This window comes from Ambystoma mexicanum, chromosome 4p, assembly GCF_040938575.1.
Source record: "Ambystoma mexicanum isolate Mex_15411 chromosome 4p, UKY_AmexF1_1, whole genome shotgun sequence".
Lineage (NCBI taxonomy): Eukaryota > Metazoa > Chordata > Amphibia > Caudata > Ambystomatidae > Ambystoma > Ambystoma mexicanum.
The window spans coordinates 105,183,763-105,199,247 of record NC_090927.1 but is presented as its reverse complement, the minus strand read 5'-3'; the positions used below and the strand labels follow the sequence as shown (position 1 = coordinate 105,199,247).

The 15,485-nt window shown below is 47.6% G+C and overlaps 1 protein-coding gene across 1 annotated transcript in view; it reads left to right on the top strand.

Moving 5' to 3' along the window:
- SNX17 (sorting nexin 17) overlaps positions 1-15,485 on the top strand; it is a 335,778-nt gene that overhangs the window by 293,168 nt on the left and 27,125 nt on the right. The window contains exons 11-12 of the mRNA XM_069605478.1: positions 2,563-2,685; positions 3,916-3,993. Of these exons, the coding sequence (XP_069461579.1) occupies positions 2,563-2,685; positions 3,916-3,993 (201 nt within the window). The remainder of the gene's footprint in view (positions 1-2,562; positions 2,686-3,915; positions 3,994-15,485) is intronic.

The following is a 15,485-nucleotide window of genomic DNA, read 5'->3' as shown; positions in this document are numbered from 1 at the left end:
CCCCAGCACCTTCAAACCGTCCTCCACAGTGCTTATCTTTTCCTCATTCCCCATCCTAATCTGCAGCTTCATCGGGAAGAGCCACTGATATTTCATGTTCTTCCTTGCAAGCTCTTCCGTGAACATTCTGGACGCTCTTTGTTTGGTTACTTGCGCTAAGTCATCGTAGAGTTGGACCTCACTGCCCCTGATATGGACCTTGCATTACAGCCACCATTATCCTCTGCTGGTCTTTGAAGCTGTGTAGTTTCACCAGGAAATCTCTTGGGCACGCTCCTGGGTCATTACTCCTTCCGTTCACCCGGTGCGCCATGCCTATGTCCTGCTTCTGTGCCTCACCATTGTCCACCAAGGCCATGAACAGCTCTGAGACTCATTCTTCCAGGTCTGTCCCCTCTGTCCTTTCCTTCTGGTCTTTAATCCTAATGTTCTCTCCTCTCGACCAGTTTTCCAAGTCCTCTCACTTGTCAAGCACCACTATCCTCTCCTCCACTGTTTGTGCCTGCTGTGAGAGTTCCTGGAGCTTCACAACTGTTGACCCTCCCATGTCCAGCATCCCTTCTCTCTTGTCCTTGAGGTCCTGTTTTCTGCAATAGCAAATCCTTCATGTGCCGCCTCAGCACTGTCCAGTGGGCTACCTTGGTAGAATCTCGGGCCTCTTCAACTCATCCAGAACAGGACTGCAAGACTTATCCTTGGCCTCAAGCCCAGGGACTCCCCGGCCCTGAAATCTCTACACTGGCTCCCTGTGGCTGCAAGGATCGAGTTCAAGGCCCTTTGCATCGCCCACAAGGCTTTCTGGGGATGTGGCCCTCACTATCTTCCTAAATACCTTCCTTCTAGAGCCCTCCGCTCATCTACCTCCAATTCTCTACGGGTCAGTCGTTTCTCCAAACAGAGAATGGTGCTGATCTCTCTCCTCTGCAGGTTCCTCCCTCTGGAATGGCCTCCCTGCCTCTCTGCCTTGATCCGGTTCTCCTTTAGTTCTGGAAGCTCCCCAAGACCTTCCTTTACGTCTCCTCTTTCCCGCTCCCTCTCCCTTGCTGGCTGGCTGCTTGGTGTCCCGAGTCTTACAAGGCACCAGCCCCCCACCTCCCCACGACAAGTCTCCTGCACTTGCCGCCTGGCCACCTTGCATTGCAGCCTGGCTTACCTTGCAATACCTAGCTGGGTTGCTCCCTGTAGCCCCAGCCTTCCTTGCACCTATCTCTGAGCCATGCTGCTCTGGTTGCACTTCGCCCGTATCCTCTCCGCTGTACTTGTTGCGCACTTGCACGATATAAATTACACAAGGCCTAGTAAGATTTTCTTGTTGTCCTCCTGTTCCCCCTTCCTTGCTTGGTTGCTCTTTGAAACACTTGTGTGCAGGTGCATAATACATCACAAATCAATCGTTCCGGGAAAATCGGAGTTGAGTGGATGAGTAATTGCAACACATTCACCTCCCCCTGTTCACCTTCGATTAAACCTTAGAATAAATGTTGCTTATTCCATTCCATAGCTTTTTACTCATCCGATCTAAGAGCTTGAATCTGAGGGATGGGGATATATTTTACCTACCTGTAATTTGGAAATCTCTTCTGAAACATTTTCACCACCACAAATACGTAACTAAGACAAAAAAAACAACACAATTACACAACTAAGAAAAACAAACAATTCCTGTAACAGCGCCTCGATGCCTGTGGGCTGTGTGAGCGCTTTATAAATGTTAAATTAAAAAATAAATTAAATTAAATTACTACAATTGTCCCATCTCATAAGCAGAAGCTGACCCGTTTGGGCACAATGCCCCCTGCATCATAGTGATTCGACTGATAAAGTTGGGCTATAATTCTTGTGAACTGGTTTCATTCTACTGCATCACTAAACTACTTTTAGTTGTTTAAGTTATTATATGGATTCCTAAAAACATGTCTGAGTATTGTGTGATATTACTGCCTGCTTGATTCATTTTCTAGTGTGTATGTGTGCATCTATAGAGTATTTTTGTATTTGCCTGTCTAAATTGGATTATTGTGCTGCCTCATTGTGGACCGCGGACCCCACTCACTGTCTCCTGAGACTAACCCTTGGCCACTCTCCACGCTTGGAGTTCCCCTGTTCACTATAACTGGGTTGGCCACCTAAAATGTGTCCACCAGGCCAGATTCTAGGAATCCATCTTAACAAGGGCCCAAAAAGTAAACGTTACTGCCTTTTAATGTGTCCATCGAGGCACCACTGCTAGAAGTGTGGGAGAATCCTACCTCCGTCCCAGCTGCAGATGGCACGTAACCATTGCCCGGCCACCTCTGATCTGGGCCTCTTATCCCATCCAGGTGATGTTACTTCATCCTCCCATCTAAAAACACAACTGCTTTTCCTGCTTGCCTTCAGACCATGAATTATACTAGATACTCAAGTGGGCGCATGTGTGTTGGATTTTAGATGGTTGATCCCAGGGCACCCATACATGCACCCAATGGTGAGCAGCATTTTCCAGCTGTACCCAGTGAAGTTCAACCTGTCAGTCAGCGAGTAGATGTGAAAACCTACTAATGAGATGCTTTGTTTTTTAAGGTGCCAATGACTAATGGAACAGGTAATGGCAGCCCAGGAAAAGCAGAGGTGAAATTAGAGTTGGCTTTTGAATACTTGATGAGCAAAGACCGACTACAGTGGGTGACGATTACCAGCCCTCAGGTGAGTGCTTGCTTGTGGAGAAACTGCTACCTAGCATGGCACGATGCACGGAGCAGGGCTTTCTGAAATGTATTCAACAATTACTGAGACTCAAAAGTAATGTTACTCCGTACCAAATGTTGTATTGGATAGGTTACTTTTGCATAGAAAAACTGTGTGGCATTTGATGTTGCGGATGAGCGGTGAGGAAGTGGCCAGTTTGCTCACTTATATTCATACACATTTCACCTGCATGCATACAATTTTGACAAGTGCCACAAGATTAATCACCTTTTTTAACTTAATATTTATTTCACCAGTTGGCTTTAGGCAGAAGTCAAATTTAAAGCAAGACTTGTGATGCCCAATGGCTTCATTAAGTGACACAAAGCACTAGTCCTGCCTATGAAAAGATTATCCATTAAAATCGCTGCAGGCTACTTAATGTGGGGGGAATGTACTGCAGGTACCACACCTCTTATCACCAAAGACCCCAATGCGTTTAAAAAGAAAGGAAGCCAATGAGCCATGATACTATTGCTGCTCACTTGTCCCATAGTAACACGTTACTGCACGCTAGTGGCACACCTTGCATAAACAGAGGCCATGAGGAATGGCTATTTAAAGACAGCAAGCATTGCCCACAGAGACAAGCTCTGGATCATACATCGGCCATGATGGGGCAGAGTGTTCGAAAACAGAACTGAGTCATGACGTTTCCTCATGCGCAGAAGCAATGGAAGGCTGGGCAGTAACGCTTGGCATCACGAATTGTGACCCAGGTGCAACACCCTGGCTGCAGTGAAATCCCATAAACCCTGAGTAGATAACACAACACAGTGATAACCTTCCTATCGGCAGAGTTTCAGGCAGCATGTTTTTTTATGTTGATGGGATGGAGGGCGTTGCAAGGTTAGCATAACATACCATTCTGCATAGTGTTTTTTTTTTTTTTTTTTGTGGCCCTGCCTTTTTGGTAGTTCTACGGTGGTGGTTTTGTGTTTGTGCACTTGTCCCAGAATTTCTGACGTGGGTGGCAAACCAGGGTCAAACATATGATTGAGAACCCAGTATTGTGAAAAATGTAATGGGGGGGGGGGGGCGGTGAGGAGAGAACATGCTGTGAACATTGTATGTTCCTGGAAGGGCTTTGTCTGCATTGCATTTCACTATTTCTTTATCTGGCTTTATTTTTCTTGTACTTCTGTTGCCCGTCTCAGAATCTTTCAAGTCATTTCCCTTTTTCTTTAGGCCATCATGATGAGTATCTGCTTGCAATCCATGGTGGATGAACTGATGGTAAAGAAGTCTGGTGGTAGTATTAAAAAGGTAAGTGACCACTGTTGGGTTAGATTTTCATTTTTATGCTAAATCGCCCTCCACTTTGAGACCACCAGCACCTTTTGCTGGACTTGTGGGTTTTTCCTTGTTCCTGAGTGAGTGGGAATTCCCCCCCACCCCCACTCACGCCTATGGGTGTCATTTTGCTGACTCTCCATAGAGTATTTTTGTTTTTCCTTTCCTATGTCTTTTTGGGCATCTACATGTATTTATTGCAGCACACAGCACTTTGTGGCAGTATTAGGGAAAAGTCTCAGAAATGTGCTAATTCCCTTCTACCTTAGAGACCCCAAGCTCTTTTGCTGGACTTTTAATTTCTTTCCTGGAGAGCGCGAGAACTTTTTCCCCATGTATTTTGAACTCTGTTTCTTTTGGTTTTGGAGTCTGACAAACTCAATAGGCATCATCTTTTTACATTGTCACACAGCACCTTCAATGAAAGTGACACAGGGCAGTCTTCCAGATTTCCCAAAGGTTTAAATGCCTTCTCTTGGATAAACTACTGTTTCCCAGAGCATTAAAGTGAAATTGACTTTACTTACATTTTTGTAACTTCTAGACGCAGCACACACTATCTTACAATAGGGTGCTGGAGGGGTTACTTAGTATCCCCTTTGTCTAGTTTCTCATGTAACTTTTTAATGTTGGCCTTTCTACGATTAATGGCTGGTCGCAGTGGTTTACTTTTTCCTACCATTCTGCCAATTGCAGCTGCAGTAAATCCCTGTGGGTGCCCATTTTGTCAAAATAGCCCTGGTCGTCTTTTTTCACCATTTCTTGTTGGAATTGCCCTTCTTGAGATATACTCTGCACGCCAAAACAGGTTTGGTCCCTTTGTTTGTTTTTGTCTTTGGTGGGATTCACTGGTGAAGCCCACCTCTGGCTCCAGTGTGTCTGGCAGGGCAGGAAGCAAGGGAGGGGCCCGAAACGCCCTGTGCTTAGTTACAGGAATGCCCCCAAATGTGATTGGCTGGCTGTCTGTCCTCGGCGGACAGCCACTCTGCTGTGTGATTGGCAGCTAGGCTACGACTGAATGGGAGAAACCTACGTAAAAGACAAGGTCTTTTGCTTGGAAGGCAGAGTTGACCACTGGACGAAGGAATCGGAAGAAGAACTTGGAAGAGACGATTGCTGCAACTCCTGGATCGTTGGTTTGCCCGGTGAAGCCCTGCTGCAGAGCTGAAGCTCTAAATTCGCCTCGACTAGAGAAGCCCTGCAAAGGACTACTTCTCCCCTTGTGTTGGTGGGACCAGTCGACCCCAAGACGAACGGATCTGGAAATCCTCTCGGAGCTGGCTGTACTTCTGTTGCTGCTGCAGGAACCGATTGCCAGGGAGTGTCCTCTTTAAATCGGACCTGAGCGCCAGGAAGATCCTCCGGGCTCCCAGGAAGCAGGACTGACTGAACCTGAGCCACCTCAACAGAGTGCTGGACATCCGATGCAAGGAAAGTCCACAAGGTATCAGAGAACTGCAGTGATGCTATTCGCGAGAAGCTGAAACAGCGAAGTGCCGCTGATCTGAAGTTTGTCCATTGGTGCTGCCGACCTTCACACCGTACTGCAGGAGTCCCAGATGTCCCCGCTCTTGTCCCCACGACTGAGGCCCAGGAACAGGATCTGCCATGCGAAAGCTGGAACCAATTTCTTCAGACCTAAGGTACTGTAAACTAAGGGGTGCTTGCCTCTTGTCGTTTAGCCTTGCTAGATCTCAGTCGAGACTTGTCTTGGTTGCTCTTGCAGAGTTGCTGGCAGCTTTGCCCCCCTTTGCCTCCCAGCTTGTGGCTCAATAGTGATTCCATTTTTCTACAAAGATTTCTAAAACATTGTGTAAGACATTTTTACCTTCAAAAGACTCTTCTAACCTCTGACTTTGTGCTTTAACGATCACTCCAAAAAGTCACATATTCTATAACTTGTGTAGCTGCGAAAGAGTTAATTTACTTTGCATTGGGGGGTTCAAAAGTACTTAACTGCTTAAGAATATTTAACCATTGTTTTATTCCCTAAACCTTTTCCTTTTGACACCAAATTCAGTATTGCTCTAAATGTACCAGTGATATTTTAATGTCCACAGTATCCTAGTTATTTAAGTCCCCTCAGGGTGTAAGAAGTCTGTGTGCCATCCCAAACGGGTATCTACTAATTTATTGAAACAGTTTGTATTTTTAAATTAATAAATGTTTAATCAAGGAAGCTTGAGAGTAAGTGTTATTTGAATACCTGTCATTGTGAATCTCTATGTTCAAACCCTACAGCTCACATTGACCCCTCTTGTGATAAGCCTGGCTGCTCAGTCACTCTCCCAACTTGTTTAGTACATGCTTAAATCAAAGGTTAGATTAACTATTTCCAAGAGGACAGGGCTGGTGCACTCTCCCACAGGGTACTGCATACAATCTTACCTAACACACCTTAACCTGACACCACGATCCTTTTAAGAATCTGGGAGTCCAATTTGGAGTAAAGACATTGTGTTTTAGAGCATTTCCAAACTGTTATTTACTGCTTAGAACCCCCACTTTCTAGGTTGCAATGGCTGCAACTTTTAGTTCCTGTGGATACCCTTTGACTACAGGGAGCAACCTGATAAGCCTTTGGGGATCAGATGGTTGGTTAGGGTACCTAAAGTTCCTTTGGTGGTGGCATGCTATGCACCTTGCTGCTGGTCAATTCTGTGCCTCACCTGCAAGTCCATTGCTTTTTTTTAAATCCCTGTGGTCAATGGCGGTGCTTTTTGGGGCTTGTTCTGATCTTCTGGTCTATCCTCTTGTTGTGCGGTCGGCCTGAATTGTGCACCTTCCCACTGTCTTCAGTTGTTTTCTGCTGTATGTTCTGCATGAGAACACTGCTGAGACCTGTGCTAATGCTAGTGTGGTGTGGCGTGATCTTTAAAGTCTCAATGTTGTGAGGCTTGTCTGCAGTGAATATTTCCTTCCATGTTTGCAATTGTTTTCAGCTGTGTTGCATTGAAAACAAAACTGAGGCCAAGCTTCTGTTCATCACTTTGGCCTAACAAATGGGCATCTATTTATGCAGTCGACCTCCCAACACACAAAGAGCTTCTCTTTGTTTGATATTTCGACTTGCATGTATTGAAAAGCAAACGTAGTGCCTAATAAGAAGCATGGAAACCTGGTAAATCATAGGAACATTAAATACAGAGCTGATCTCTAGGGCCTGAATTGCAAGTGGAGTTGCTGCCTCTGAGGTCTTCTGGGAGATTAAAAGGGAACGCATTTGCTATCTCTGGATAGGACTTATTTAAGGGATGGCTAGTGGATGTCGGGACACGCTCTGGTGGTCGTGGGAAGTGACTGCAGACTTCCTCCTTCCTCTTAGTCGGATCTTCAGTCCAATGGTCGACTCTGGTGTTTAGCTCCAAGACCCTTGCCTTTTATGCACAAGCCCCACATACAAATCTGGGAGGTGTTGTCCGGCGGGAAAGTCAGCCTCCCAGTTGGAACTGTATCCAAGCAGGCACACATTGTAGGACGAAGACCAGGGGAGTTTTCGGTCACCTCTACTGCTTCCTGTCCTTTCAGTCGCTCCGAGAGCCTTGGCGGGCTTTCCAATGGAAACCCACCATAGACGAGACTCCAAGACCACCCCCGCCCGGGTAGGTTGAAGAAGGCTCAATAAAGGACAAGTCATGAAGAGTTGGTGAGAAAGAAATACAGCCACTATTTTACAGGAATGGTGTCCCCTGCTGCAGAAGAAGTTTGTAGAAAATATCCACGGCCGCCAGCCACTCGAATGAACTTGTCACTGTAATAGGTGTCCTGTGGGCAGCGCACCACCAGAACCCAGGACACGTGTAGACTTGAAATCCGCCATTGCTAAAAGCAAAGGACCAGAAAACAAGTCTTCTCTGCCTATGCCTCAAGACTATGGAACCTCCTCCCCATCGGCATCGAACTCGCCCCCACACCCTACAATTCAGAAACAAACTCAAGGCCCACCTCTTCAAGGAGTGTCTCTCCTCAACACCTAGGCCATCACGTCACCCCTTGCACCACCGGACTCACTAGAACCTGCCCAGGCACCCAGTACAGCTGTAACCCTCTCCTCTGCGGTGGCCCTCTGTATCCTACCCCCGCTGTATATCTGTACTGTTGTATACCTCTGTAAAACGCTCCGTTGCTTCTCGAAGCTTGGTCCGCGCTCAATAAATACCATCATAATAATAAATAGTTAGAGTTTAAGTGGAAAAGGGATGCACATAAGGTGGGATGTACGGATTCCACAACATAGAGGTTAGGTAGGATGAAAAAGTATCCTCCTACCCTGATAACAAAATGTTATCAAAGAAAATTAAAAAGGGAAGCTCAAGGAACTTCCCAGCAACACTGCATCATAAGTGCTGTGCTTCAATAATAAATTGCAGATGCCATAAAGGTTGGAGGGAAGCATAACTCCAAAAGAGTATCAAAAAGAGATACAAAAGGTCCCCAAGTACAGAGTAAAAGCCTGAGTGAGTGTGGAAAAAGGGCCCCACTCAGCAGAGTCAGATAAAAAAGAAAGTCCAGCTGGGGGGGGTCTCACAGGTTGAGAGAATTTCGCACAAAAAGGAATTCTACTCTAACACCTACATGCCCAGAACCAACCGACCCGGAGGTGGAGTAGCTCTGATCTTTCGTGAGTGGCTCCCTGTTTCTGTCATTCCTACTCAGGCCTACTCCTCCTTGGAATGCCTGGTCTTTTGTCTCTGCCTCTCTCTCTCTCTCTCTCTCTCTCTGCCTCTCTCTCTCTCTCTGCCTCTCTCTCTCTCTGCCTCTCTCTCTCTCTCTCTCTGCCTCTCTCTCTCTCTCTCTCTGCCTCTCTCTCTCTCTCTCTCTGCCTCTCTCTCTCTCCCTCTCTCTCTGCCTCTCTCTCTCTGCCTCTCTCTCTCTGCCTCTCTCTCTCTCTCTCTCTCTCTCTGCCTCTCTCTCTCTGCCTCTGCCTCTCTCTCTCTCTCTGCCTCTCTCTCTCTCTCTCTGCCTCTCTCTCTCTCTCTGCCTCTCTCTCTCTCTGCCTCTCTCTCTGCCTCTCTCTCTCTCTCTCTCTCTGCCTCTCTCTGCCTCTCTCTCTCTCTCTCTGCCTCTGCCTCTGCCTCTCTCTGCCTCTGCCTCTCTCTGCCTCTCTCTCTCTCTCTCTGCCTCTGTCTCTCTCTGTCTTCTGCCCCCCCCCCCCAGCCTCCCTCTGACTAGGCACCATCTACAGGCCATCTAGCCATGTTGTATTCTTCCTCTTAGAGTGGGCTGACCTATCTTCTTCGCTCCTTGCCACTACCTCACAACTTCTCCTCCTCTGAGACCTCAACATCCACCTTTATGCTTCTAATCCCTCCTCTGGGCTTTTCCACAACCTTTGCAACATGTTCGCTCTCTCCATTCATCCCTCCGGTCGGACACACTCTGATGTACATACTCTGATGTCAGACATCCCCTTCTCTAATCCTCTCACCACTTCTCTCTGGGACTGACCACCTTCTACTTTCCTCTCACCTGAAACTCTATCCCCCTGACAAATCGCACCCCAGCACTGTCACGTACCTTTGCAGTCATTACCACCATGAAGCGTGTGTCAGTGGATGCCATTGCCTCTAATTTCTCTGCGCCTACTCCTGCGGCTGGCTCGTGCTCTAACACATCCCTCTCTAATTTGCATCCTTCAATCTTCAACTCTATGGACATCCTTGCTCCTGTCATGAGAATCCGGTTGAAGCCTACCTCCCAAGTGCAACTCTTGGTATGATTCCAACCTCACTGTCGGAAATGCAAGTGCATGGTGGCTGAGAGGAAGTGGAGGGCCTTGGCACATCCTCTGACAAACTGGCCTGCCGCCTGCTTCAACGGCAATACCAAGACTCTGTCCTGTCCAGGAAGAGAGCCCACATCCAAGCCAGCATCTCTGCGGCCTCTAACACGGCCAAACTCTCTAAAATCTGCAAGGAACTGTCCAATCCTGCTGCATTCTCTACCTCTCCTGTTCCCTCCCAGGTCCTCTGTATGACTCTGGCCTCTCACTTCACTACTAAAACTCAGGACATCCTGTCCTCAATCTTCTCTTCCTCTCTCGGCCCCCTTTTGGCCAACTCTGCAGCCCACCATTCCCCCCCCCCCCACCCCCCCTTCCTCTTATTTCTCTCTGACTACACCTGACGAGGTTTCTAGACAAGTCCGGTCTATGAACGTGTCGTCCAAACAGGTGCTCCTCTGCTTCTCCAGAAACATCAAGGACCATATTGCCACCCTCGCTCCAGCCTTGTCCGATTTCTGTAATCGCTTATTGGCCACTGAAACCTTCCCCTCGCTTCTCAAGCACACCCTTGTGCACCCTCCTCCTCAAGAAGCTGATCCTTCCTGTCTGGCAAACTTTTGCCCGATCTCTATCGCCACTTTCCTGGGCAAACTTCTGGAAAAGCTGGCCTTCTCTCAGTTTACTCTCTACACTGAATCTGTTTGTGTTCTCCATGACCATTAGTCTGGCTTCAGAGCTGCTAGAGGCACGGAAACTACTCTCCTGAACATCCATGAAGATCTGCTCTCTAACCTCGATTCCAGCATTCCTCCAGTCCTCATCCTCCTGGATTTTCCCTCTGCCTTTGACACGGTCAACCATGCCATCCTGATCAATCGAATCCATGAGAACCTGGGTATCACAAATCAGGCCCTTGAATGTTTGACCTCCTTCCTCTTGGACCGCCCCTCCCAGGTCCAACTTGGTTCCTTTCCCTCCACCACCTCTCTCTACACCTGTGGTGGTCCCCCGGGCTCCTGTTTTTCTCTGACCCTGTTTTTTCAACCTCTATTTGGAACTTTTGGCGTCCCAGCTGATCTATACCTTCTCAGTGCTATGTGGATGACACTGCTCTCCTTCAGGCTCCCCTCAACCTCTTCTCTCTCACTCATTCCTCACCGTCCGCAATTCAGGAGTGGTACGCCTGCAATGATCTCTGCCTTAATGCCAGTAAGACGGAGATCCTTCTCATTGGGACTCCTGCTCCGGCTTTCCCTCTCCTTTTGGCTGCCCTCCTTGGGGCCCTCTTGCATCGCCTTGGTGTCGTCTTCGACTCCACTCTTGCTCTCCTCACATCTTAGACATCGCCAAGAAGTCCCACTACCAGCTGCACCTCCTCAAAGGTACTCTTCCCTTCCTCACCTTCACCCAGAAGCCCACTGTCTCCAGAGCCCTGGTTCTCTCTGGGCTGCACTACTTCAACAGCCTCTTTCTCAATCTGCCTTTCGCTACTCTCTGCAACTAATCCAAAACAGGCCTGTAAGACTTATCCTTGGCCTCAAGCCAGGGACCAAATTTCTCCAGCCCTGAAATCTCTCCACTGACTCCCGGTGGCTGCAAGGATCAAGTTCAAGACCCTTTGCATTGTCCACAAGGCTTTTTGGGCCCATACTACATCCAACGCTTTCTTCCTAAATGCCTGCCTTTTCGAGCCCTTCGCTCAGCTACCTCCAACTCTCTAAGGGTCAGACACTTCTCCAGGCAGAGAGTGGGGGGATAGATCTATCTCCTTTGCAGGTGGCTCCCTCTGGAATGGACTCCCTGCCCCTCTCAAACTTGAGCTGGACCACCTGAAGTTCCGGAAGCAGCTCAAAACGTTGCTCCGTCCCTGCTTTCTCTCCCTCCCCGGCTGACCTACTTGTCTGCTGCATTGACTGGTTGCTTGGCTACCCTCACTGGGGACCAGGCTCTTTCTTGATTGGTCACCCTTGCACTGCCTTCAGGCCTTTCACACACTTAAGGGCTGTAACTGTAACCTCTGCAGTCCCTTGCCTCCTTTGCGCTTACCCAGAGCCGCACTGCCCTGTGCTGCACTTACTCGGAGCATTGCTGCCCTGCTGTCCCCGTCCCTCTCCCTGGCACTTCCCCTTGCACTTCTCGCACTTGCACAATCTGAATGACACAAGGCCTAGTAAGATCCTCCCTCTGTCTCCCCCCCCCCCCTTATCACCCTTGTCGTGTTGCGCCTAGAAACACTTGTGTACAGGCGCATTATAAATGACTTGTATCTACACTTAACCACCTTTTTGCTTCAGAGTGCAGCTGTCGAAATTCCAGTCCTGTACGGAAGAGTTTGATAAATATTGTTAGGACAGATTTCTCTGTGTGTGAAATCCCCACTCATTGTGAGTCCCCTAGCACTTGTTTCTGGAATCCTCAATTTTTCCTAGTTCTCCTGGGTGAGTGGGATCCTTTTTCCACACTCTTCTCTTTTTACTCTGCTCATGGGAACCTTTTTAGCCCCTTTTGGGGATTACTTTGTGGAATTATGCTTTTCTTCAACTTCAAGTCCTCTATTTTTAACGGAAGCAACACACAGCACCTTCTGTGCAGTGTTGTGAGAAGCTCCTAAAGCTTCTCTTGATTGTTTCTTTCCTCTTGCAGTTACCAGAGCCGAGGAATACTTTTTATCCTACCTGTGTTTTATGGTTGAGTGTTCAGCCCACACCACCTTAAGTGGAGTGCTGAGGTACAGTGTGTCCGTTTTATTGCCTCTCCAGTAACTTTACGTTACTGTGACAAGCCCATCTGTTCAGGCTGATAGCAGTATACCTTTCACACAACTGTTTCTGTACTGTTGTCGCAGCTCCAGTGAAGGTACACAGGGCATCCATATCAAAAACGGAGGCCTTCCTTTTTTAAGCCCTGAACAAGATTGCTTGTCCTTTATGATCCCTTTTTCTAACGTGCTAGGTGGGGGAAGGTCCTCTTGTCCCTTTGTCTTCGCCAGGCTTCCTTGGAATGCCTGTAAAGCGTCTTTGAGTGCCTGACGGGACAGGAAGTGAGGGAGGTCAACCGCAACTCCCCTAACCCTCACTCTGCAGTGAGACTGGATGAAACCAGTTCAGACTGGGAGGCTGACTGTCCCCATTGGACAGCCATCTCCAAGTTTGAATGGTGCATGGGACATGATTGGTGGACTCAGCCGATGTTTCTGAAATACGTTTCGAGGTACTGGAGCTGAAACCAAGAGTTCACCGCTGTTGGGTAAGAATTGGTGCAGTCACGCGGTGTGAGACTACACAACACTTATCTGTGTTTTATTTGGTAACCCACCTTTTGGTATAGGTCTGTACAAAAAAGTTGGTAGTGTGACTTAGCAGCCAGGCTTATCTCAGGAGTGGTAATTGTGAGCTGTACAAAAGAAATACGCAAATACTAGTAGCCAGGTAACACTTACACTCAAGTTTTCTGTTCTAAATAGTATTTATTTAATGAACATCAATTACTAAATAAGCGTTCTTTAAAAAGGCTATTCATGTAACAATGTAAATATACTTGAAAATTACTTTTCAGAATCAGAACAAGTTAGAGGATAATCTTTGGATATGCTTCTTACACAATTTCTACACCCTTAGGTGACTTCATTCACAAGGACAGTAATAGCATTTATATAGCACACTAGTTATAATTTGCAGATTCTGAGATTGCAGAAAGAAAAGGTTTAAGGAAGGAAAAAAGGTTAAGCCAGTTCTCAGTAATTGTGAGGACAACTAAATCTGCCAATGAAATCTAGACAAGCCTTTCCCAGCAGTAACAGTCTAAAACAAGTTACCACCTATGAGGGACCAACAATATCAGTCAATGGGCTAGAAGATTCTTCAGGGAACCAGGACAGCCAAAGTCAATTTGAAAGTGTCTATGGAGCTGAGGCACTTCTTAGAATCAACGTCTTGCACAAAGTTAGAGAGTTTGTTAGAAAATCACTTGTAGGGTCACAAGCTGTTAAGCCTGTGAAAAGAGGGTTGGAATCAACTCTAAAGGTAAGCCACGGCAATTCCCAACTGGGAAAAGCACTGCTAAAAGACAATGAGGTAAGTACCCCAAGTCTGAACAGTACCTATGGTTTGAAGAAGTCGTCCAGCTAGATTCTGTCTTGCTACAGCGGTGCCGACCCTGTGTTTCTGAGCCTCAGTCGTGGGGATAAGAGGGAGGACGTTGAGGGCTCCTGCGGCGGTAGGGAGGTTGTTGGCAGCTATGGGCTCTTTTCGGTTCAGCAGCACTTTGCGGATTCAGCGAGAAATGAAAACAGCACAGTCGTGGATCTCGTATACCGGTTGGGCTTCCTTCACTCCTTGGATCCTGCACTCTGGTGAGGGGACTCGAGCTGTGGTTGTCCTGCTTCTGGAGGGTCCTTGGGAGACTCCTGGAGCTGCTGCCCGGATTCCAGACACACTGGAGCCAGAGGCGGGCATAATAGCTGAAGCCTGCCAAGGACCAAAAAAACAAAAGGCTTGAATCTACTTCGACGCACAGAGTAAAGCCCTTACAAACAGAAAATGGCCGAATAAAATGATAGGGGACATTTTGACAAAATGGTCACCCCTGGGTGCTGTACTGCAGCCGAGGGTTCAGCCTGTGGTAGAAAAGCACAATGGTAGGAAAATGAAACCACTGCACCAGCCATTTGAAGTAGGGAGGGTAACGTAACTTTATTTTACATGAGAATGTAGAAAAAGGGGCTACGGGGTAACCACACCTAGCACTCCACATAAGATGGTGTGTGCTTGACCGTCAAAGAAAAGCGAAGTATATTTCACTTTACTATTCTTGGGAACAGTAGTTCATACAAGAAAAGGTATTTAAATCTTATGAGAAATCTAAAGGATTTCTCTGCGACACTGCACTGAAGGTTCTGTGTGTCATCCTACAAAACGTAGATGCCTGTGGAGTTTGTCTGACTCCATAAACTGTGGTAATACATGATCCAAATCAGGTCAGAACACATGAGAGAGTGAGAAAAAGGTCTCGCTCACTCCAGGGTAACAATTGAAAAGTCCTAAAGTCCAGCAAAAGATCTGGGGGTCTCTAAGGTTGAAGGGAGTTAGCACAGAAATGAGAATTCTCCCGAACAACCACTGGAACAGAAATATCCCAAGAGGACCAAGAAGGACGTCGCTAGCATTTCGACTGCCAGAGCTGGTTGAGTCGTCGCTGCTGCTGTCCTGACCTCGTCACTTCAATCAACATGGAAGATCTGAAGACCACTACCTCCCATAGACTGGTGGGCCTAATCAGTCCTGAGACAAACTACAATTTGTGCCATCCTCTGACGAGCTGCGAATCCCCCTACCCTCCAGGCCTGCCAACTCCCAATATCTAGTGTCCTGGCCTGCAACGCTGTGCATTGCCTCCAGAAGCATAGTTTTGCCCACATTTTCTGGTCTTCCTTTTAAGCCTGCAGCAACTCGAGCCAGTTCTAGAGTCCCCTCGCCAGAGGCTAGGACTGAGAAACTGAGGTGAGTTGATCGCTGCACCAACCGCTATCCACCAAGCCTGCAGAAGGCACCAACCGGCCAGAACCATAAAAATCTATTGCTGTACATCCCTCTGCTCGAGGACTCTCACCGGATCCACTGAGGTCACCGTCCCTCCCATCACCAAGAACAGGAGACCGGGTCTGTTGTCACCTCACTGCTAGAACTGTCTTTGTACTCGAGTGGTAAAATTGCCTGCCCTTGGACACTGGTCCGTGGGGTAC